This window comes from Nanorana parkeri, unplaced genomic scaffold (assembly GCF_000935625.1).
Source record: "Nanorana parkeri isolate BGI_ZX_2015 unplaced genomic scaffold, ASM93562v1 scaffold397, whole genome shotgun sequence".
Classification (NCBI taxonomy): Eukaryota; Metazoa; Chordata; class Amphibia; order Anura; family Dicroglossidae; genus Nanorana; species Nanorana parkeri.
Window position 1 is genome coordinate 175,354 of NW_017306665.1, and position 23,458 is coordinate 198,811.

A 23,458-nucleotide genomic window follows, 5' to 3' on the forward strand; every position below is an offset into this window, starting at 1 on the left:
AAATGGGTCACCATGTATCTACAATAACACTATTTGTTTTGAAACTAGCACCAGTCAGATTATTGCTGAGTCAATAGGCCTGTAGCTAAAATGTAAACATTTATCTGGTCCATCAGGGGTATACAGGTGCAGGTGCACCAATTGTTATGTTTATATAGTTAATTTTGTAATTCTCCTGTCTGTGCCCCTATCAACGTTGTCTTGTTTCATTACTAAAGGTTTGACTTACCTGACATCAGTTCAGAGCCTGGCCCCCCATCTATCCACCCAGAGCCGTAGCTAGCTCCTTTTTGCGCCCGAGACAAGAACAGAAAATGGTGCCCCCCAACAGACGACGTGAGCGGTATGCGACGTCATGCGCCCCGTCTCCAGGATGGCGGTGCGCAGAGTGCGCTGGTGGCCAAATCCAAAATGGCATAAAAATTTGTTTCGTTTGACGAGACTAATGAAAACATTTTTCATTTCCGTTCATTTTGTCCGAAACAAATATTTATTCTTTGCACATGTCTAGTAATATGTGTGCATGTGTCTAAGTAAACCTCTGACATTTCCCTTTTGAAATCGAAAAAGAGATTGAGTCCTCTGCCCATACAGGTGGGGGAGAGCAGCGGGGATCCGAGGAGAAGCTGGAGCCTGTGCCGCTCCTCTTCTCCCTGCCAAGCCACAGCTGTGTTGGACGCCTGGTGCCCCTGTTGCCAATAGTGCCCTGTGTTCGCCATGGCAAAAAGGGCAAAGGGGCGCAGCCAGGGCCGGCCCTGGCTGCGCCCCCTCTCAGCTGTGCCTGAGGTGAGTGCCTCACTGGCCCCATGGTAGCTACAGCCCAGTATCCACCCATCCAAAGAAAGTGCCATCTGAAGCACTGACTGCGCCCCCTCTCAGCTGTGCCTGAGGCGAGTGCCTCACTGGCCCCATGGTAGCTACAGCCATGTATCCACCCATCCAAAGAAAGTGCCATCTGAAGCACTGTCATTGGACAATGGGTTGGCACGAGCCTGATGAGTAGTCAGGTACACCATGCTTCTGTTGGGCTCAAGCCAGTGAATGTGTTTTGCAGATGAGAACCAGGGGAACAAAAAATATGCTCCATGTGTTTTTTGCATGTCACTGAACCGATTTAAAATAATTCTAATTCTTAAAACCGCATTTAAAAAATTCCTTCCCTGTTCTAATAGAACACATTATTGAGGCCAATACATTTTTGGTTGGCTTGTAAAGACTTCTTTTTAAATGCTTTTATTCCAGCACCGGTCACTTTTCTTTCATGCTCTATAACTGTCTTACATCCTACTAACTATAACCTACCTTTGGAAGGAATCCGCAAGCAAGGCAATAAGCAGGTTGATACAAAGGATGGACGAGATTCCAAGGAACGTGCCACACAAAATATAGGCCATGACAGGGTCAACTCTATACATGTCTGGGAAGTTATAATCATCCACTAGTGTGATGCGGAAGATGGTGAACATCATCTGAGGTACGCTGGCCATATTCTCTACGAGGCCTGGACAAAGAGATACCATTGTGTTACCGACTCATACAGCTCATGTTCATATTTTAACGTTTAAACATTTGCCAGAACCATTGTGAAAACTTTACAAGTACCAAAGAAGAACAGATTTTGTACCTAAACATTGGAGGCAAGAAACTTCCAAGAGTGGACATTAATAAGAGTAGATATCACATGAAAGGGTTCCTTACAAACATTCCCCCAATATGCATAAGGCATTGCTAAACTCAAGAGCACAAAATTAAATTATTGTTGCTTACCCGCCCTTGGATGTGGTGGCCTGCATTAGTTGTCTTGGTTTTCAGTCTTTTCAACTTTATTTGTATCTGGTGATCCTGCCAGTAACATACTTCCCGTCCTAGGATGATAACACTCACTGTACTGTATCTACAGGTGGGCAGCATTGTCATCCTATGGCAGGATTACAGAACACCTCCGCCTGTCCTCATTTACAAAACTTGGGAAGGATGGTGTTTTGTAGTTCACAGAGAAAGCTGTGAATGATGCCAAATGATAACAGCCAGCAGAGGCAGAGTGCACAAGAAGTCATCAGAATTAGCAGGTATTTCTTTTGCACTTCGAATAGATATAACTAAGCACTGTATATCAATTTCTTATCTCCACATCCAACAATCAGTGTACTCCCAAAAAGAAAACAAAATCCATGGAGTGCGGATCGTGGTCAGTATTTTGGTAACCCACAGAAGACAAAAAGTCTGTAACCACTACATGTTGTTTTAGCGTACGGGCTGGTGTGACGAAGCCCATACACATATGTGTATATATATATATATGTGCCGCCCCAATGGGGCATAGAATATGTTATAGAAGTTAATATAGATAGAAGTTTTACATAGTGTGTTTTGGCTAACTATTTTCTCATAGCTAAATCCATGTGTTATCCTATGCTGCCATCTAGTGGCCTTTTGTTGTAATGTACATGTTTTTCTGTAATTATTCCTCATGTGACGATGTATTTCCCCCTAGTGTACGCCCCTTCCTTCTTCCTGTGTGCAGTACTTCCTGTGTCATGGCCACAGTTGAAAGCCACATGTAACAAGGACACACAGGTAATCTGCACAGTACGGAGGAAAGGCATCATTTTCTGACCGCACAATACTATAACCGTTCAACTGGTGTTCCTATCATCTGCTGTAACCTGATGTTAAAGAATAAACACCTCTTTTGAATGAATCGGTATTGACGAGTTCAGCTATCTGACGAGGATTGACGTACGTATACCCCAGGTTTTCATACATCTTCAATGCCGGAAGCCAGAAGGTCATCATGACAGCCAAGCAACTACAACCTTCAGGAGGAAAGTTCAGCCATGGCAGCCTCCATGTTTTATCATGACTGGTATCTTTAAAGTCTATATGCATGTCCAAAAATCCTTCCCCTTGCAATGGGGCTACCACAGCATTTCAAGGGCTACTTGGTTGTTTTTGTCTAGGGGATTTCTTTAAAGAGGAACTCTAGGAATTTAAAAGTTAACCCTTGCAGTGGGGCTACCCTCACACTGCAAGGGTTAACTGATCATTTTTGTCTAGGGAACTGAATAAAGAAGATATACTTACCAGATCCTCAATCCTGCCTCGCTGCTAGACCGGTCCAAGCAGCCTCTTCTCTGGAGGTCTAAGGTCCAGTGAGTCATAATGTCTAATACTGTGTATTAGACGCGAAGACGCTGAGGGACATACCACAGCCAGAGCAGAGGGGCAGCAAGGCTGCAGGAACCGGTCTAGCAGGCAGGTGGGATTGAGGATTGCGTTAGTATTTTTTCTTTCTTTGGTCCCCTTGACAAAAACAAGCAGTTAACCCTTGCGGTGCAGGGGTAGCCCCCAGGGCTGGATTAAGAGCATCATGAGCATGGTGCTGTCGGTCAGACGGGAAGCAGCAGAGGCAGCTCTCTAATTAGGCAGCTGCTTGCTCTTCGCTGGGGCCTCGCCTGATTAGAGAGCCGTTGGCGCCCATGCCTGTTTGTGTTCAGCCTGGTTGGCCCAGATTGCCATCGGGCATACCAAGGCGATATAGTCTGGTCAGGCCTGTTTTTAGTGGTGGGCCTGGAGCTGGTGCTCCAATAGCCCCTATGTTAATCTGGCCCTGGTTGTCCCACTCCAAGGCTTAACTTTTAAAATTCATGGAGATCTGCTTTAAAGCAGATTTACTTACCCGGTCCCTTCTCCCCCACCGATTGGCACTCACCTCTCTCCCCTCTGCTTCAGCTGTGGACTCTCCCCCAGCTTCCTCACATATATTGCAGGGCTATGGAACCTGCATGACATGCGATTATTTCAGTGGGCCTCCGACTGCCAGAGCGGAAGGGGGGAAGAAGAGGTTGTGGGTGCTGGTTTTGGAGCCAGGGGGAGCGGAGGATCAGGTAAGTAAAACTGCTTTAAAGAATCCACCTTAGACATAAACAGTAGTTAACCCTTGCAGTGTTGGTGAGTTAACTCTCACTGCAAGAGGAGGGGTTTTTTTGTATCTAGAAATAGGCTTTAAGCTAAGCTAGCTCTAAATAAATAAATAAAAAGTATACAAAAGAATGAAATCAAGAAACAAGAAGCAAACCTCCATAGATGATCCAGAAGGCACAGGCGTAGGGGATGTAAAATTCTCCATAGAGAAAGAGGAATTTGAGTAAGTCATGCACAATCTTTCCAAGCATCACAATGAAAGGACCAAGAAGGCTGATTGAGATAGAAATATAAACATTACGTCAAAAATGAATTATGTAATGATGTATAATAGGTTCAGTTACATGATGCAACACTTATATAAGACCTCTGGTTAGTGGTAATATTTTGTCAGCCGTGTGTCTGGATACCCGTATGTTCCTTTATGATGCATTTGGGGCCAATAATACGTTCTGCCTATGTGTATTAAAGGTCATATACAGGTGAAACTCGAATAATTAGAATATCGTGAAAAAGTAATTGCAGTAAGTGCTGCAAAAGGGGCCCAAACCAAGTACTGAGTACATATGCATGCTTGTACTTTTCAGAGGTCCGATATTGTTCTATGTACAATCCTTGTTTTATTGATTGCATGTAATAATCTACTTTTTTGAGGTTGTGGATTTGGGGTTCTTGGGGTTTTCATGAGCTGCAAGCCATAATCATCACAATTATGACAAATCCGGCTTGAATTATCTTGCTTTGCATGTAATGAGTCTATCTCATTTATTAGTTTCACCTTTTAAGTTGCATTAGTGAAATAAATGAACTTTGCACGATATTCTAATTATTCGAGTTTCACCTGTAATGCTTGATGGGAAAATAGCTTTCATGCTTTAGGTTGGCTGCCAAGGTAATAGTTCTTCTGGTTTTCAGAGCAATCATTAGAGGAGGGCAATATCACACTAATAAAAGGAAAAGCACAATCAAAAATGGGTTTGAGGTCTGCGGGTGGCTTATATTTTAATGTGCCCCTGTGCCCAGCCCATAGACATTAAAGTATTTTCATATTCTTAACTTACAGTAAAAAATAGCTGTAAAACAAGCCCACAATGACCTCTCTAGCTGCATGTACTGTGAAGAAATATATCTTCAAAATGCAAAGCTGAAGTCATGGCTCCTGTTCCCTTATTTTTTGTGGCAGCAGGGCAGTCTGCCAGCCTTCTAATGTAAACACAACAGGTGCTGTAAGCTGTTAGGAAACCAACTGAACCCCAACATTAGAGTCTCTGCTTGCCCCTCCTGACTTCCTATTGGTCCTTCTTATGAAGGAGGGCCTCACTCACCAAAAGGGTGTTGTGTCAGGATGCTTGTATTTGATGAATGAAGTCAGTAATTATTATAGTAATTATAGCCGGAATAATAGTAAGCTCTGAAGAAGGGGGTTTAACCCTTTAAACACGTTAGGTATTGTCCACCATCACATGCTGAAGGTTCTCTCCATCTTATTATTCCCTACTTGGGTTATTGATTACGAGATTGTTTACTGATGCCATCTGCACTGAACGTGCGAGTAGAATGGACGTCTGATTGGGCACTGCTTTAATAAATGGTATCACATGAGGAGACGGTGCTTTTTCTGTTATCTCTTTTCATGCACTGGAGAATTTCCCGATCCATGTCTGAACAGCTTCCCTTCCTGGTGTAAACATATGTTAATGAAGACACCCTTTAGGATCTCTGGTGGTCGCCATCAGTGCTGAGGTTGTGGTTTGAGACTACTGACTTGTTCTAGCTAGCTCAGTTAAATGATCTTTTAAAAAAAGCCTAAATTCCTAAAAACAAAGAATAAATTAAAAGACAACATGGGCGTCCCAAGGTGGGGTGAGACACGGAGCGGGTGCCGGGTGACACCCCACCGTGACGTCATTGAACGTGCATGTGACATCATCACGCACGTGCGACATCATTGCACACGCATATGATGAGGTCACATGCTGTTACCGCTGTTATCTGCCGCCGGCCATCTTGGTGATGGACGCCGGCAGAGAGAGGAGGGGACGTTCACCCAGAAGGATAAGGTATGCCACTGGGTCCCCTCCTCTCTGGAAAAACTGTTGGGCTCTCGGTCAATGGCCAAGTGCCCGACTTCTCTGAGAGAGTGACATCAAAATGACTGCCTGGCCGCACCCCCCTAGTGACGCCACTGGGATATAAACATCTATATGTAATAACACCAGGAATTGTTGATCCAGGGAATATCCGATTCCTGTGGGGGGGTCAGGAAGGAATTTTTTTCCCCCTTTGGAGCAAATTGAACCATACTTGATAAGGGGTTTTGCCTTCCATTGCATTCAATTTAAGGAGCTTTCCTGTTTTGATTTCCTCTATTGTTTGAACTCGATGGACTTTTTTCAACCTAACCACATACCGATGTAACTATAACAGCTTTCATTTTTTCCTAGCAACAAGCACACATTTTATGGCCATTTTGATTGACTGTAAATCTCTTGTCGTCAGGAACACCTGCTGAACTGAAGATGAATTAGCATGTTTTGGAAGTTTGTATGGTGAACCTGATCTTGGGCAGAACCAGACAATCAATCATGGCGCAAAGGACTTTTCAGATAACATGGTGGTTGTTGTGAAGCCCAGCAGAGAAATGACCTGAGGGTCCCTTATCCAGGATACCAGCAGGGAAATGTAACCTCAGCATAGTCCGAGGAGGTCTCGTTACCAGGCAGTAAAAATGACAAATATTTCCAACATGCTGGCATTGCTCCGGCATCATCAAAGCCCGCAGACATACTAGGAATCCTTTGAATGTTAATTGTGAAAATGCTGCCTGCACACTAGTAAGGGACAACATGTGTGTTGCCATGGAATAAAGTTGTACATGTTTTGAATAACTAATAACTCAAATACTCTTGTATGTCTTAAATTTCCAAATTGTGTGCAGTAGGGAAACTAATAGCATGTCATTTAATAATCCTTTAAAGAACAGGGCACAAATGTTGGGAATAAAGTTTTTATTTGTTGGTAAGGGTGAAGCCTATGTCAAAATATACATGTTGGTAAATAATTAATGGTGGAGTTATTACCATGAATATGTGTAGCTAAATGAGCTTCATCGCTGAATAGAGAAGGGGCTATTGAGAGTGGTTTCAAGATTCTTTGCAGCACATCTTGTACTACTTCTCCCTCCACTCTTTCTGAGCTCTGCTGTACAGGGACTGCAAGTGCCTGATTCTAGGTCACATTCAGGTACTTAGACTGCTCATATTTAAAAAAAAATATTTTAATGATGTATTAATGGTTTACGTTGCACAATTGTATGTGTTTTATATCTGGCCTGAGTTAACTTTTAGACCCCACTTACAGCCTAAATGTTTGGGTTTTATGGTGTGCAACACGGTCCTAACCTTTCTTACTCAAACTAGCAGAGAAAAAAAGAGGTTTTTAAATTTAAAGCCAAAACCTTTTGTTTTTTCATCTGTGTCCCATCAGGGGGATTTCCCTTTAATTCTTGACCTAAAGACACAAGAGGAAGTAAAAGGAATTCTCTCCAAAATGAGGCAAATTCCCTCTTAGACAGTTGTCACTGGCCCATTGGAAGTTTTGCCCTCTATTCCTGTTGTAGTGATTCGAAATATTTTGGATTTCCCTCAGTTTAAGTCCCAGTGATAACGGTCACCAAGACAAACAGTGAAAGTAAACCTCCTCAGCAGAGACAAAGACAGTAATAAAAACTAAATTCAAAAATAATAGGGGTTCTAACCCTCATCACTCTATCCAAAACCTAACCCCTTCACGACTGAGCTATTTTTCAGTATCTGTTCCTTAACCACTTCCAGTGGGTTCACATAAATGTACGTCCTCCGCTGGAAGTGGTTATACCAAGAACACGGCTGCTGCTGCAGCCCTGTTCTTGGTACCTATTTAAATAGCAGACAATTGCTGTTTAAATACAAGCGATCCGGCGATTAAATACAAGCAATTAAAACATGGACGATACTCTCTAGTGCATATCTATACTGTAAAGGTGCACATACACTGCTCGATTCTCGTACGAGAATCGGGCGAAAATCCGGCGATCCTACGAGAATCGAGCAGTGTGAACTAAGACGTGGGACCGTTTCTACTGTACGGTCGCACGTCTTTTGTCGAGCCAACATGTTCGAAAACCCGCCGAGAATAGGAAGATTCTCGGCGGGTTTCTAGCCTGCTCACCCGATAGCTGCGGAACGGGCCGGTGTGCGCATGCGCACACTGCCCGTTTTGCATTGCCGTCATCGGAAGCCCGCCCCTCAGCGGGGCGGGCTTTCGATGATCGCAAGTACGATCTGCCCGTCCAAGGTGGGCAGATCGTACGGGCTTTCAAGAAGCATACGACCATCGCAAGACAAAAGTCTTGCGATGGTCGTAAGGTGTATGGGCACATTAAGCTTAATGTGTATTTTCCCTTTTGCAGCCAAATTGGGATAACATCTTTATGTTTGTTACTTGTTCCTATTCACATAGGAACTAAAAAGAAAACTATAGGGTAAGTGTTTTCCCCCATAGTTCTCTTAAGGGTAATGGAAGGACATATACTAGCGTCCTCCCGTGACCCAAAACTCAGTATATAGTGAGCTACAGCTCGCGGTATACTGAGACCGCCGCAGCCGGGACGGATCCTGACAATGCTGTCGAGATCCACCCAGCTGCGTAAATGACAGCTGGCTCTGCCCATCTGCAGGGGGATGATGAAAAAGTGAGCGAGTGACGGTATGTGTTCGCTCACTTCCCGATCTATTGAGCCGACATGTAACAGTTTCATTGTTACACGTCGGCTCGAACTATAAGGATGAGGGATTTTCACTCACCTCGTAGTTCTCCTTTAATATTTAAAAATTGTAGCCTATATTTTTCTTGCTCTTCTCTTTTAACTTGGCCTGACTACAGTATAGTGACATCTGGTTGCTATGTAATTACTTCAATGTGTTCTACTTTATTTAATAAGCTTGTTGGCAGTTTAAAAAGTAGATTTATTTATGCAGATCTGAAGATCAAACTCAAAAGAGTGACAGTGCCATAATGAAAAGGGAAAGAAGGCTGGGTCCCAAAGAGGAACTGTTGTTGGCTGTGTATACGCTTCATAGCCGCAGGAAGAGTTCATCAAAACCTCAGAGGTTACATTTTCTTTGAACACTTGTGATAATTCATACCTGTGACTGGTAATTATGAAAGATTACAGGAGTTCCGCCACCTGAATCAGAATGGCAGCAAAGCAATTAGAATGATGCAATGTTATTTCACAAGTGTACAGATGCCTATTGAAGCCCAACTACGGGTGCAATAAACGTATTGATTTCTTTTGAGTTGCACACGCCATCTCCTTTAAAGCCAGCTGCCGTAAGGTATACCGTGTTCTCCACTCCAGGAAAAGGGTTTGTTCACATGCGGGTAGGAGTACAGCCCACGCTGTATTCTGTGCCCACTCGGATGTAAGTGTTGCAGGTCTCAATAGAACTCAGCACTATGGTCGTACCTCCAGCTTCTTCTCCACCTGGCTATTCCCAAAACATCCCAGCCTATGTTTTCTAAATGGCCAAAGGATGGGAGATGAAGAGGCGACCATAGTACATAGGTCTATTGAGACCTGTAGTTCTTTAAGTGCCAAACAGTAATAAAAGATTACTGTACTTTTAAAATTAAAACAACTTAAAGGGTTATAAGTCCATAAGCCCCATTGTATAACCATTAACTTATCAGATTTTAAAAATATTAATTTATGTAGGTTCCATACCTGTAGGCCAACAGCCCCTCCAGTGAAGCCTGCCCAAAAACCTCCCAATAGTGTGGACTTTTTTTAGACGTACCCTTTAAAAAAAAGGTATAAACATAACCTTTTCCCCCTGCCTTTTCTTTCCCTGTGCTTTGAGAGCTATAGTCATATGTCAATGCAAATATTGCTCTGTTTGCATTCAACTTGTCTGAATGGGCTGCCCAATGCAACACAACTGACCAAAATTCAGACTTGGAGCTGTCTGCTTGTAGACGCTTGTGATTGCCATTGACTGCATGACTGCATTGCAGCTTAGATATCCCTAATGGCTCCAGCACTGATAACATAAAAGTGACACTAAACTCACGAGTTAAATCTAAAAAATGCATTTAAGTACCAAAACTAATAACAATACTTTATCTTATTTGTGTATCACTCGGCTGTAGATCCTCAAATCATCTCTGAATTGGTGCTGACACTGTCCTTCCTTCTGGAGGGTGACTACTTTTGTTCTCCATGGTCCCTGTGTGTGTTGTAAAGTAGTCACTGCTCCAAGCTCACTCCCATGATGGACTTCAATCATAATACAAATTATTAAACTAAACGTGAGATTGAGATTGTACAATGTTTGCACTGCTTTAGGTCTGCAATGGCACTTCGCAAGGCACAGGAAAAGAAAAGGCGGAGGTAAGAAGTTAGATTTGCAAGGTTGCTTGGTGTCTCCCTGGACATATTACAAGTGCTAATGTGTTTAAAAATACTGTTGTCCCTTTAACAAGTACTATATATAATCTACATTTCTGATAAAATACATTTTGTGTGTGGCCCAGAATCTTCTGAATGTGGCTGAACCCAGTAACCACCAGGGCCATGAATTTGCTCCAATCTTGGTGTTCTGGTACATGTGTATCCTTTCACTGGACCAATCTCTACTGGCCATTCAGATGCCCTGTTGGGTAGGATGTCTCTTTCAGCACTGGAAGCCCTGCACCAAAAACACCCGCACAGATTTTTTGTCACTAAACGCTAATGTGAGTCTGTGACACACTGCAGTGTGTGAGAGCTTGAGTAGCTGAGCCTGACCAGATGAAAGACTTCATCTTCAGCCAATCAGATCACATGTAACAACTCAATGGACTTTGCATCCTGATGCGTGGGTTTATTCGCTCAAGCCAATTGGCTGAAGATGAAATTTTTCATCTCCGAATGCTCAGGTATGCAAGCTGATGCACCAATGCGAAAATTGCAAGACACACTGCACGCAAAGGTCTGTGTGCCGCTGCTCCCCTTTCACGTGGAGTGTGTCACGAGCTTTACACTCTTTCACTGTCACCAGAACATGGAGACTAAAGCTATCCAGATCTAAAAATAAAAGTTGTGGTTGGGGTTCCACTGTAATTTCCATGACCTTTTACCAAATGTAGGAAAAATATCCTTTTAGGTAACTGGGATGCAGACAAATGATCATTGACCTAGATGTACTTGTGTTTTAAAGAGGACCTGTAGAAAATGATCTTGTAAAGTTTTGGAATGGGTGACTAGAGTTCTTACCGTATGGCTCTTGCATGCTTCATCACTCTCAGCCAAAGGAATATAATGGTGACGGAAAAGACTCGGATGTGAGATACATGTAGGGCCGTGTTGTTCTGGACAATCAGATCAGCTATATGAGTGAGGATCACAGCGCTGAGCAGAAAGTACACAATCCAATCAAAGACATTCCTGGAGGAGATAAAACAGACACATGAACAACACAGAAGAGTCACAGTTCCTCTGCCAGCTACCCAGCAGGGCCAGATTCACCATTAGGCAGAGTAGGCACGTACAGGTGCCCTCCATGGAGAGGTGCAGTGTATGCACTTACTCTGCCTAATTCCCGGTGTTGTGTCAAGATACAACACTGGCAATAGCAAAATGCACCCTCCTGACCCAAGACCAGCAGTGCCTACAGGAACCGCCAGCATCTGCAAGTTCAAAGGAAGGACCCCCTGCGATGCATAAGGCTGCCCTGTATAACGCCTGATGCGGAGAGGCATTTAGGACAGCCTTACGCGACGCCGGGTCCTTCTCTGCATATGTGAAAGCCGGCAGATCCTGCAGCAGATAAGTGCACTGGTTTAGGCTAAACAGATTTCCAGTGGTGTCTAAAGACACACAAAATGGAAATCCGGCCCTGCTACCCACAACACATTTTAGGGAATTATAAATATGTCTGCATACAATTGTTCTAAATGGTCATGATACTAAAGTGGACCCAGTGGTGTCACAAGGGGTATGCAGGGGGTGCGGCCCGCACCGGGTGACACCATCAGAAATGTCACCAAAATGATTCACAGTCATTTTGGTGTCACCCCCTCTGGAAAGTCAGGCAGTCAACAGCTGTACAAGAGAGAAGGGGACCCGGTGGCATATCTTATCCCGCAGGATAAACGTGCTCTCCTCTTTCAAAAAAAATTATTAATAACTATTGATAATATATCAAATTCATCCAATCCAGTTGCATCGATATGATATATAACATATTATTATGAAATGTGCAAATCCAAATTCCCAAAAACTTTTGATAAAAGAATTCTATATATATTGTGAGATTTAGCTTAAAATGGTTCCACTCGCTTATGACTTCTTTTTAAGGGCTTCGGTGCCCACTTTTATTGAATCCAACTCAAAAGTACACACAGCTTTTCCCTCGCAGGATTTTCAAACATAACATACAGCTTTTCTTCAGCCAAAATAACACTTTCAAAGTCTTAACGACTTTAGGTTGTCTGTTTACAATACAGGCTGTATCCAAACTACCTGCCACACAGGCTGCTTTTCAACACACATGTCATACGCTCCTCAGTCTGCCAGACACAGACTGGTTCCAGGGTGGGGCCCTCCTGACTCCTGCACAGAGACCTCCTCTTTCTCCCAGGTGGAACCCTGAACATTGGCCAGCATTCTCTTCATAAGGGCTGTGCACAGGTGCACAACCACTTGGTGTTGGTCACTACTAAAGTCCGGAGATTGGAGATTCCATTATTATTATTACATAGTATTTATATAGCGCCAACAGTTTGGGCAGCGCTTTACAATATAAGGGAGACATTACAATCACAATACAATTCAAGACAAGATGGTAAGGAGGGCCCTGCCTCTGGGGCCTACAATCTAAAAGAGGAGGGGGAAGTGATACATGAGGAGGTAGCTGTGTGGAGAAGAATTGTTTGAGAACGTGATGGTTCAGTGGTTAGGTCGAGGTGGGATAGGCTTCCCCAAAGAGATGAGTCTTTAGTGATCGCCTAAAGGCAGTCAAGGTAAGAGATAGACAGACAGGTTGGGGTAAAGAGTTCCAGAGGATGGGAGAGACTGGATTGGAGATTCCATCCCTCCCAATGCTCTTTGAAATCTCGCAGTTCCACGAACCCAAGCCAAATCCAGAAAACCTAGGAAGAACTGCAAAGCCAGCTCTTTCCCAGTAAAAGTTTGCGCTTTCTGGAACTGCTCAGCCCCCCTGGCAGAGAGTCCTGGGTGACTATATTGCCAAAGGCAACTGGACTTGCTGTATTTTTCTTGAAGATGTTTCACTGGTCATCCAACCAGCTTTCTCAATTCAGAATGACTTCTAAAAAAATTATCTGGGAATAATTATGGTGAATGTTGCTCCAATCCACATAATCTGTTAATCACAACCAGGCGTCCATTGTATTTGCATAATTGGAGTCTAAGAGGTTTATTAACCTGCCCAGAGAGGGGTGTTAAAACAGCATTGTATGTGGCAGACCATAGATGTCTCCCCCCCCCCCCCCCACCTCTATTCAAGCTTGGCTTCTCCATTTTTACATGAGCATATATATAGTTCGTATAATGTACAAGAGAACGTATCCAATTTATGCTCCAAAGATCAAAACCGTGATCAATAAATATTTGCTAGAAGTGACAAAAGAGTCCAGACAAAGCTCCAAACAGCAAGAATGTGTTGATATAATAAAAGCCTAAATCCTGAGTGTTCCACAATACCAAATTTGTGCAACTCCAAAATATTAAGTGGCAAAAAAATGTCAATCTCCCCGTGAATGAATCAAACAATCCACACTCTCCAGAAAGATTTGACCCTCTATAATAACTTGGTCAAATCATGCAAGATGTTATGTTGTACTAAGATACGGAGAACCTCTTCCCCCTATTCCAGCAGTCCTTCCTTCACTGCAACAACTCGACTCTCCACCTCCGTTCATATCACCATATCAAAGAAATATAAACAAAGGCTCATCGTACACTAAATTTTAACAACGTTTATTAAAACCGGAATAAATCCTACTCACATAAGTTGCAGTTAAAGTTAGCCGGAAAACAATCAGATAACTAGGGATGCACAGATACCAAGTACAGTACTTATTACAAGTACATGTACCGATACTTTTCCAGCTCCAAGACTAGACTAGAGAAAAATTCAAAAGTTAGGAGGCTGCTGCCATTTGTAAGGAGTATACAGAGCTCCTGGGATTTGTACATCTCTGTTTTAATGTACGATTTTGTTTTTATAACTATAAATAAAGTGATGCACAGATACCAGTTTTGCGAGTACAAGTACTGATACATTTTTGTTTATTGTCATGTGACAGTTTTTCTAAAACAATACAGACTAATGATTTCCGAACAGTGGTGGAGCGCCAGAGCCAGGTCCCAGCTGCAACCGCTGCAACCCTGGTTGTTCTCATGAAAATGCCAAGTATCGGAACTGGTACTCGTAAAGTATCGGTGCAACCCTACATAACAATTACAGTCTTTACAGCCCTTATATATAGAGGGTCCAATCTTTCTGGTGATTGCAGATTGTTTGATTCATTCACGGGGAGATTGACATTTTTTGCCACTTAATATTTTGGAGACGCACAAATTTGATATTGTGGAACACTCGGAATTTAGTCTTCAATTATATCCACACATTCTTGCTGTTTGGAGCTTTGTCTGGACTCTTTTGCCACTTCCAGCAAATATTTATTGATCACGATTTTGATATTTGGATCATTAATTGGATACACTTTTTTGCACATTATATGAACAATAAATATATAATTCTTTTATCAAAAGTTTTTTGGAAATCGATTTTGCACATTTTATAATACTTGATATATGATATAGATGCACTAGAACTGAATTTGATGAATTTGATACATTTTCAAGAGTTATTAATTATTTATTTTGTACTATAAGAATAGAATTATTTATTATGCCCTTTTATAAGGAATGATAATGTCATACATAGTTTTCCTGCATTGGTAGCGCTGTGCACGTTTTCTCTATAGTCACAAGAAACACATGGAACCCCAAGATCCAGTATTGGTCCTCTTCTGTGATGAATGATGCCCAGTGTCATTCAACCTACATCCTGTAAGCAAACAACATCATGGCTGTATCCGCCACCCTGGACCCATGATGTGGCATTGCTCTCTGCAGCATTTAGGAACTGCCCGGTGTGGGAGGAAGAAGAGAAGAGGATGTATGCAGATTTTTTTAAGGTCTTGGAGTTTTTTAAGCTCCAGTGGCAAGAAGGGAAGATCTGATCCTGCAGTTGTGCTTCAACTCGTTTTTTGTTTATAGAGATCTATGAATCAGACCTAAAAGTACATTGGAAAAGACAAGTTTTAATCTGAAACAGGTCTGTCCTTAGTATGGGACAACAAATAATTCCCTTTGGATGCAGGTGGAGTCCTCCTTTCTCTGTTTTATAGGCCACCTCCAACAGTGAGCAGGCTAAAGCAACATGGGCACGGTGAGTCATTGTGACACCAATACAGATAGAACATTGAAAGGAAGTAAATTCAAAACAGACACAAAAGGAAATATTTCTTGCTGTGGAAGAGCAGGATAGCGGCTTGCAGAACCCACTGGGCAAAGTCAAAGAAAGACAGCCTCATCAAAAGCTAATTAGACTGTGACCTCAGGGAAATGTATTATTGAATGAGACGAGTTTAATGGGTCCACCGGCCTTTCTTCTCCCTCTATTTATAAATGCTTTATAATTGAGAACTGGGTTGCAGATTAACCTTATACAGACTCCAGGAAGATGGCAGGATGGTGCATGCGAAGTAGAAAGGACTTCGGGGTCAATTCAATGAAGCAGATTACATGAACTGTTTTCATTGCGGGGTATTATTTATTAATTTTTAGTGTTGAAAATATTTTCAGATCACTAAATATTTCATCTCATAGAGTTACATTTACCTCATGCACATTGTAAAATCATTTTTTTTGTGGGATTGTATGTAAATATTTATTCAATAAAATAACTTTCGCAGTTATTCACTTCTTAAAATATTGCTATATTTGGGTTTAAATATACATTTAAAGTGTATCCAAACCCAAGAAGAACAATGTCATATATTGTAACTTACCAGTCCTTAGATGTCGTGGGTGATTCATGCTTTTTTCCCTTTCTTTTCACCTTGTGATCCTGCCAGGAAAACACTTCCTGTCCTAGGGTGGCAACACTCACTGACTGTACTGTATATATTAGGGTTGCCACCTGTCCGGGATTCACCCGGACAGTCCGGGTTAGGAATGCTGTGTATGGGTTTCATGGCAGCTGAAACCCGGACACAAGATGTCAGACAGACAGGGGCAACCAAAATTAAGATAGGGGCTACTGGCCCCCCAATAAAAATAGTCTCAACTGTGATATTTACATATGAATGGGTGGTGCTATTTACATATGAATAAGCCAGCACTCATTCTACCAAAAAAAATGTCTGCTCGTCGCTACAGTGTTCGGGTTTCGCTTGAAGAAAAGGTGGCAACCCTATGGGCTGGTTCACACCAAATGCAGACCAGATCTGCATGAGTTCCTGCACATGCAGTGCAGTTTGTTTTGCCGCGTTTTTGCCACGTTCCGGGCCTAAAATGGGCTTTCAGTGAGTTCCAGGGCATTTGCATGCATTTTTGATGCGTTTGCATGCGTTCCAGAGCAGGAAAAATAGGGTTTGCTGCAGTTTTTTTTACATACTCTGGAACTCAACGCTGCGGTGTGAACTAGAGCCCAAAATACCATTGGAATACATTGGACACAGTTTTGAGCCGTTCTGTAACTGCTCTGCACCAGCTCTGTGCTTAGTGTGAACTAGCCCTATATGTATGGAGAAACAGTGTTGTGATCCTAGGCTGCTTGCTACTGATTTTGACTACAAAGCAACCCCCTCCATTTCCATAACACGCTGGAGGTGTTCTGCAGTTCAGAGGTCATCTGAGCAGGGAAGTTAACTGATGGGGCCAATAATACAGATCATACAGGAAGTTATAGCCTCAAAACAAAACTCTTCTAGTGGTATATACAGACCAAAGGGGATCAAATACGAGAAGTTCATTGTTTGGGTTTCCAAACACTTTAATTGACTGACAGGTTGACTTGAACAGTTTCCTAAAGGCCCGAAAGTCTGTATTATTGTTTTCCTACATTAGACAGACGGGCGGGAAATAATGCTATTATCAGACCGTATTTATAAAGCAGCATGCCCCCTGAGGTCCATTGGCTCTTTATTCCCACAGTAATAGGGAGCAGCTAGTAACCTGATGTTTCAGAGTCTCCTGTTCAGTGATATGTGACAGGTCTGGTCAGGTTACACAGAGCTGGATTCTGTTGCGTGACACTGTTCGGTGTTTGCCTTGTAACCCACATGATAAAGCTTTCAGCTTTGTGGATGAGAAAGATAGTAGCAGTCAGGCAAAACTGATATCTCTGATAAAGGAATCTTATCTACAGCCTGGGCCGGTCAGGACTCGAAGAGCAGAAAAATAATTGCCTGATACTGGATAGCATACAGAAGATACTGAAGCAGAGAATTAAATTATTTCCCATTAGAGCCCAAGCTCACATTCTCTGTCTCTGACCTATTTGTTGTTCATTTAACATTTTCCCGGTATATTTACTATTAAACTATGGGAAAACAGCAATATACACATTGTTATAATACATACTAGACATTTTACCTGTTTTACCTGCCAAAGAAATTATAAATAGTAGGGATGCACCGATACCGATACCAGTATCGGTGTCAATACAGAATATTTGGGCGAGTACTCATACTCGCTCAGATGCTCCGTTGCCTAGCCTGATACCCAAACTTCCGGTATCAGGAAGCCGGGCAGCGAGTCATTACACGTTGCCCGGCTTCCTGATTGGCCGGGAAGCCGGCTTCATACTCCCTTGTCACTTCATGATGAGGGAGCATGGAGCCGGCTTCCCGGTCAATCAGGAAGCCAAGCAGCGTGTAATGACTCGCCGCCTAGCTTCCTGATTGGTCGGACCCACCCCCCGGCTTCCTGATTGGCCACCTGGTGATGAGGGAGCATGGAGACTGCTTCCCTGCTAATCGGGAAGCTGGGTGGCCAGTCTTTACACACCGCCCGACTTTCCGGCTAATCAGGAAGCCAGGTTTGCGAGTCATTGCATGCCGTCTGGCTTCCTTAATGGGACTTCTGGTATCTGTATCGGTAAATGCCAGAAAAAAAAAAATTTGGGTACTCAATACCAAATAACCGGTAACGGTGCATCCCTAGTAAATATGTTCAGAAATTCTTGGGCCAAGCCGGTCAAGGAGGCGAGTTGCAGCTGGGGCCCTAGCCCACCATGTCTGGTTGCATGATGTAATTTAGGAAAATAGCTATCAGCTTGTGTAGCAGAAGTCCTGACAATGGTTCTTGTGTGAAACAAATCTGCAAACAGGGGTTGCAGGCTTTGTTCGTAAATACAATTTTAACAATATTGTTACAGTGTATTTTGTATAGTGGTTATGGGCAAATCAAAGAATTGCCCTTTGAGCTGCACGTAATTTTTTTTTAACTCTTTACTAGGCAATACTAACTGGGACAAAATATTATTAACAAAGAACACAGATGAGTGCTTTAAGGGTTAATTAATAGCATTCAGCTGTGCATACCACTGCACAACAAATATAAGAGAACAAAAATTAAACCTATGTAGTGCAACGCTAGTCTTAAAAAGCAATTAAAAGGAGAAAAAAGCTGGTCTTCAAAAAATACAAAATAAAAGGGACAGTGCCAGAATTTAGGAGTTGCAAGGAATGCAATGGGAAACGCAAGGGTACAATCGGAGCAGCTAAAATTAATTATAAGAAGCAGTGGCGAAACAATTGCCATAGTGACTCAGGCGGCCGCTATGGGGCCCAGGCACAGGGGGGCCCGGCCAGGGCATCCCTCTGATGCCGTGTGGGCTGCCTGGGTCGCTATGACATGTAAGGGTACTGGCTGTCAGTAACACAGCTCAGCAGCGGCGTCTCCCCTCAGCCGCTGCGTCAGTGACAGTCAGCAGCTATGGCAGAAGAGGCCAGCGTTCGCAGTGCAAGAGCCTAAGAGCAACCCCGCCTCCTCTTACATCACTGGCCAGCGACCTAAGAGCAGGTGGGCCAGTGATGTAAGAGGATTGGGGCCCGTCGATAGAAGAGGAGGCGGGGCCCAGGGATGGAAGAGGAGGCGGGGCCCAGCGACCCCCTTTTACTTTATAGGCCAGCAGAATGATGGTCAGCAGGAAATGTAACGTTTTCCATTAGTGATCAACAGGAAATGCCCCTTTTACTTTGGTAGCCACCAGAAAATTTCCCCTTTCACTTTGGTGGTCAGCAGGACATGCCCCAGTACATTGCCAGTCAACCAGTTTATGTAACTGTGAGTTTTCCTCGGCAGGGAGCCTGTAGTGATAAACAGAGAGAATTTTAAAGTGTTCCTGCGCCCAGACTATAGACTTTATGTCCTCATTCACACGACAATCGACCCACATGTACAGCTCCATGCTGCGTGCACGGCCGTACCGAGCAGCTCCTGGGAAGGACAGGTGCTGTGTGTGATTAGTAAGCAGCCCCCGTCCTTCTCTATGGGAGTACGTGGCCGTACGCCCCCCTACGCTCTCCTCAAGTGCAGGTTCGTAGGGGTGCATGTTTCCTGGCTCGGACGCAGACAAGATTCATCCCGTCAGCGTACGAGTATCTGCACGGACGTGCCAGGCGGGTGAGCGTAGGGGGGCGTACGGCCGCGTAGTCCCCTAGAGAAGGATGGGGGCTGCGTACTAATCACATGCAGCAACTGTCCTTCACTGGAGCTGCTCCGTACGGCCCCGCACGCAGCACAGAGCTGTACGTGCCAGCCGATTCCTGTATGAATGAGGGCTACATTTTAAAACCCTTATTTATTTATCCTCAAAGATATTTAAAGAACACAACAGAGACTCTGAAATCTGGTTTTAGTTGGTTACAGCATCTGCAGTTTGTTTACATTACAAATTTCTGCTGCCAGAGGACACGGGGAGAGGATCAGTGATTTCAGAGCTTCTTTTTTGAGTTGTGAAGACAAATTTATCCACGATATCTATAGCTACAGAGATTAATGAGTGCTTGATCTGAAGTGATTTTACTGATTGCTTAGAATACGTAAATATTTTAATGTGGATGGGGCGTGGCCTGGCTATGGCGGAGTGAAGAAGCACATTGCCTGAGCTCTGCTACCACTTGAGACTTTTCAGCTGATCACGGCATCCCAAACCCTCTTTTTTGATGTCGCAGAAGACCAAACTCCGTTCTAACGAAGACAACCGCCCTCAGACATCCCTTCAGCGCTTCCTCTCCACGCCAGCCACCTCCACCCGCTGTTCTTCTAAAGGCCCGATGGCCCCCGGGACACTCGACACGGCCCTGCGGCCTACTACACCCCCTGACCCTTGGGAGGCCTCGGCCTCGCCAGCAGTCACGGAAACCGGAGATCATATGCCTCTGCAGAGCTCTACTCCGCCTCGATGCCCCAGCCCCATAGCGGAACCTCGCCTACCACTCACGCTGACGCCGTTGCAACCTTCCTCCCTCTCCAACAACGAGATCTCTGCCATCTTGCTCCCCCTGCCCACGATGCAAGACATGGCCGCCATGGTTTCTAAGATGGAACTTGCATTGAAGAAGGACATCGCGACCATCCACAGATCCGTCTCCCACCTAGAGGCTGCGGTCTCCACTCTGTCCAACGACCAGGCGAGCCTAACCCAGCGCGTCGAGCTCCTAGAATCTGGCTCGGCTTCCTATGACCGCCGCCTAACGGAACTCATACTTGCGCAGGACGACCTCGAAAATAGGTCCCGGCGCAACAACGTCAAGCTCCGGGGGCTCCTGGAGGCCACGGCTCCGAACGGCCTGCGCCCAACTGTGACGGCCATCCTCAACACGATCCTGGACAAGGCCCCGGACTCCCCGCTGGAGATAGATCGTGTACACCGCGTGGGGAACCCCAGGACAGAAGGAGATGAGAGGCCCAGAGACGTCCTATGCCGCGTCCACTTTTTCGCGGAAAAAGAAACCATCATGCGCCGGGCCTGGCAGAAAGGCCCGCTTACCTTCGATGGTGCGGAAATCTCCATCCTGCCGGATCTGTCCCGCCGTACCCTCCACATGCGCAGGATCCTCCAGCCGCTACTCGCGGTGATCCGCAGTGCCGGAGCCCTATACACCTGGGGCTACCCGTTTTGAAGCCTACCCTGGTGCTCACCCCCCTTCCCCCCGACCATCCGCTCCCACCCCACTATCATGCCTACACTGACGGTGGCCCGGTCCGCCTTCTCTCAATACTCCATGTCGTCAAAAATAAAAAATACCTCTTTAAATAAAGAATTTACAAAAAAATATATTTTAATGTGCATAGACACAACATCAAAATATAATACTAGGGATGCACCGATACCGTTTTTTTGGTATTGAGTATAAGTACCGATATTTTGCTTTCGGTACTCGCCGAACCCGATTGTGATTGGCCAGGAAACCGGTTTCCCAGCCAATCAGGAAGCCAGTCGGCAAGTATTGACCCGCATCCGGGCTTCCTGATTGGCCGGGAAGCCGGCTCCATGCTGATTGGCTGGAAAGCCGACTTCCCAGCCAATCAGCAAGGAGACGGCTGTTCAGCCGGCTCGATGCCAATTGGCATTCACAGATCCTGACAAATTAAAAAAAACACAGAAGCCTGACAGGTAAGAGGTGTGCCGGGGTGTGACCAGCCCACCTGAGACGCTGCAGAAATAGTCTATGGTGGGCTCTGCAGGGTCACTCTCAGGTGGGCTGTGTGGGATCTCAGGTGGGCTCTGCAAGGGTTGTAACTAGAAATCACAGGGCCCCATACAAAATTTGCTATGGGGCCCTGTGATTTCTAGTTACGCCCCTGACCTAGCTTTTTGAAAATTTAGGGAATTTGGTTGAGATTTGATCAGATGAATATCTAGATCCCAGTTTAGATGTATCTTCATGAAGAAGGGGTTTTTCTAGAGTCGGCTGAGAGCAAAAAATCCCAGCTGCTCAAAACTGGACTTTAGTGGCATATGAAATTTGTAAACAGTAAAAAATATGATGTATGTGGGGCCCCATGAGGTTCCCCTCTCCATACACGTGATATAGGAATTGAATAACCAGAGTAGACCAGTATTTTGCCATAGGCAGTTTGATTCATGATAGGAAGGATTACCCTAATGGGAGAGTTAGGAGATCTTGTCTGATCTTCTTGTAAAAGGTTGAATTAACATATGAGAGTAGTTTGATGGTGGTCACCATCAGCAGTGTACCAGATTGTGAATCAGTGGTTCCATCTGTAAGTAGAGTTATGTAATTATTCATAGGAAGTGACCACTACTGCCTCAGTAGCCATACGGGCATTGTCTTTGTCGGGTACCAGCTAGTCATAAACATTGACTAACTAGGTTGCCAAGAATAAGGGGTGGAATTTGGGGAAGACCTACTAATTGTTGGGGAGCTGCATCCCTCTCAACTTTCTGAAATGAGAAAGAGGGACCCCCCTCCAGCATAATATATTTAGGCAATGGACACACCCCTGCCCCAATCTAGTTATGGAGACCATTGAGAATTTATGCCACAAATAACCAGTTAAGCCCTGATTTTATTTCACACCATTACGCTTCCTTTATTCTGACTTTTCAAAACAACCAACAACATAATTAAGAGATAATATGAAGGTTCTAGTGCAGAATAACATTTTTGGTAGATAAATAGAATCTTTTCATAGATATCTGTACATCAAACCAAAAGGAAGGACAACTGAGGAAGAAAATGACAGAGGGATTTGGTTCCAAATGAGGGCCAGTTGGGAAGTATGGAGCTGCAGTGTTTTGCCTTTAGATACACTTTAGGCGAGTCAAACTGAACAGTAGGAGCTGCTTCTCTTTTAATGCATTATAGCTGCAGTTTCTCACGCGTATCATAAATCTATTGAGCGTATTGTCTCTCTCCTATCTCTTTATGCAGCAGTCATATTAACAAAGCGATGCAGTGGTATGAAGCCGGACCTTGATTGGGACGGAGTGAATTGTTACACTGTCCCCCTGAGCTATGAGTCCAGTGTAACATTGTCTACCCTTCGTGGCTATCACCGCCAATTATAGGACAAATATACTACTTCCATTAAGGCTTTCACACAGCACATTAGTGCTCTGAGGAACAAGTCAGGTTACTCCCCGCAGGGATGAACACACTTGTCCGTTCCCATAATATCAGGCTGCACTGTGAAATATTAGAGATTTGGAGTCACCTACCAGAAATCTTTAAAATACGATAGCTGGTTACTCTCCAGATCCTCCACACTTTTCTGCAAGTATTCTTTTTCCTGAAAGACGACAGTAAATTACAGTATCGAAAAGACAACAATGTGGGCTCCAAAAAAAAACACAAAATAACATTTTTTTTAAACCAGCACATTGCAGATGAAATGAAATAAAGATGATTATACAAGATTATACAGGACATTCTAACAATA

The 23,458-nt window shown here is 44.0% G+C and overlaps 1 protein-coding gene across 1 annotated transcript in view; it reads right to left on the reverse strand.

Annotated features, from left to right (window-relative positions):
- LOC108789433 (transient receptor potential channel pyrexia-like) overlaps positions 1-23,458 on the reverse strand; it is a 92,026-nt gene that overhangs the window by 29,456 nt on the left and 39,112 nt on the right. The window contains exons 13-16 of the mRNA XM_018559457.1: positions 23,238-23,308; positions 11,222-11,392; positions 4,079-4,197; positions 1,303-1,501 (exon numbers count right to left, since the gene is read on the reverse strand). Coding sequence (XP_018414959.1) covers positions 1,303-1,501; positions 4,079-4,197; positions 11,222-11,392; positions 23,238-23,308 — 560 coding nt within the window. The remainder of the gene's footprint in view (positions 1-1,302; positions 1,502-4,078; positions 4,198-11,221; positions 11,393-23,237; positions 23,309-23,458) is intronic.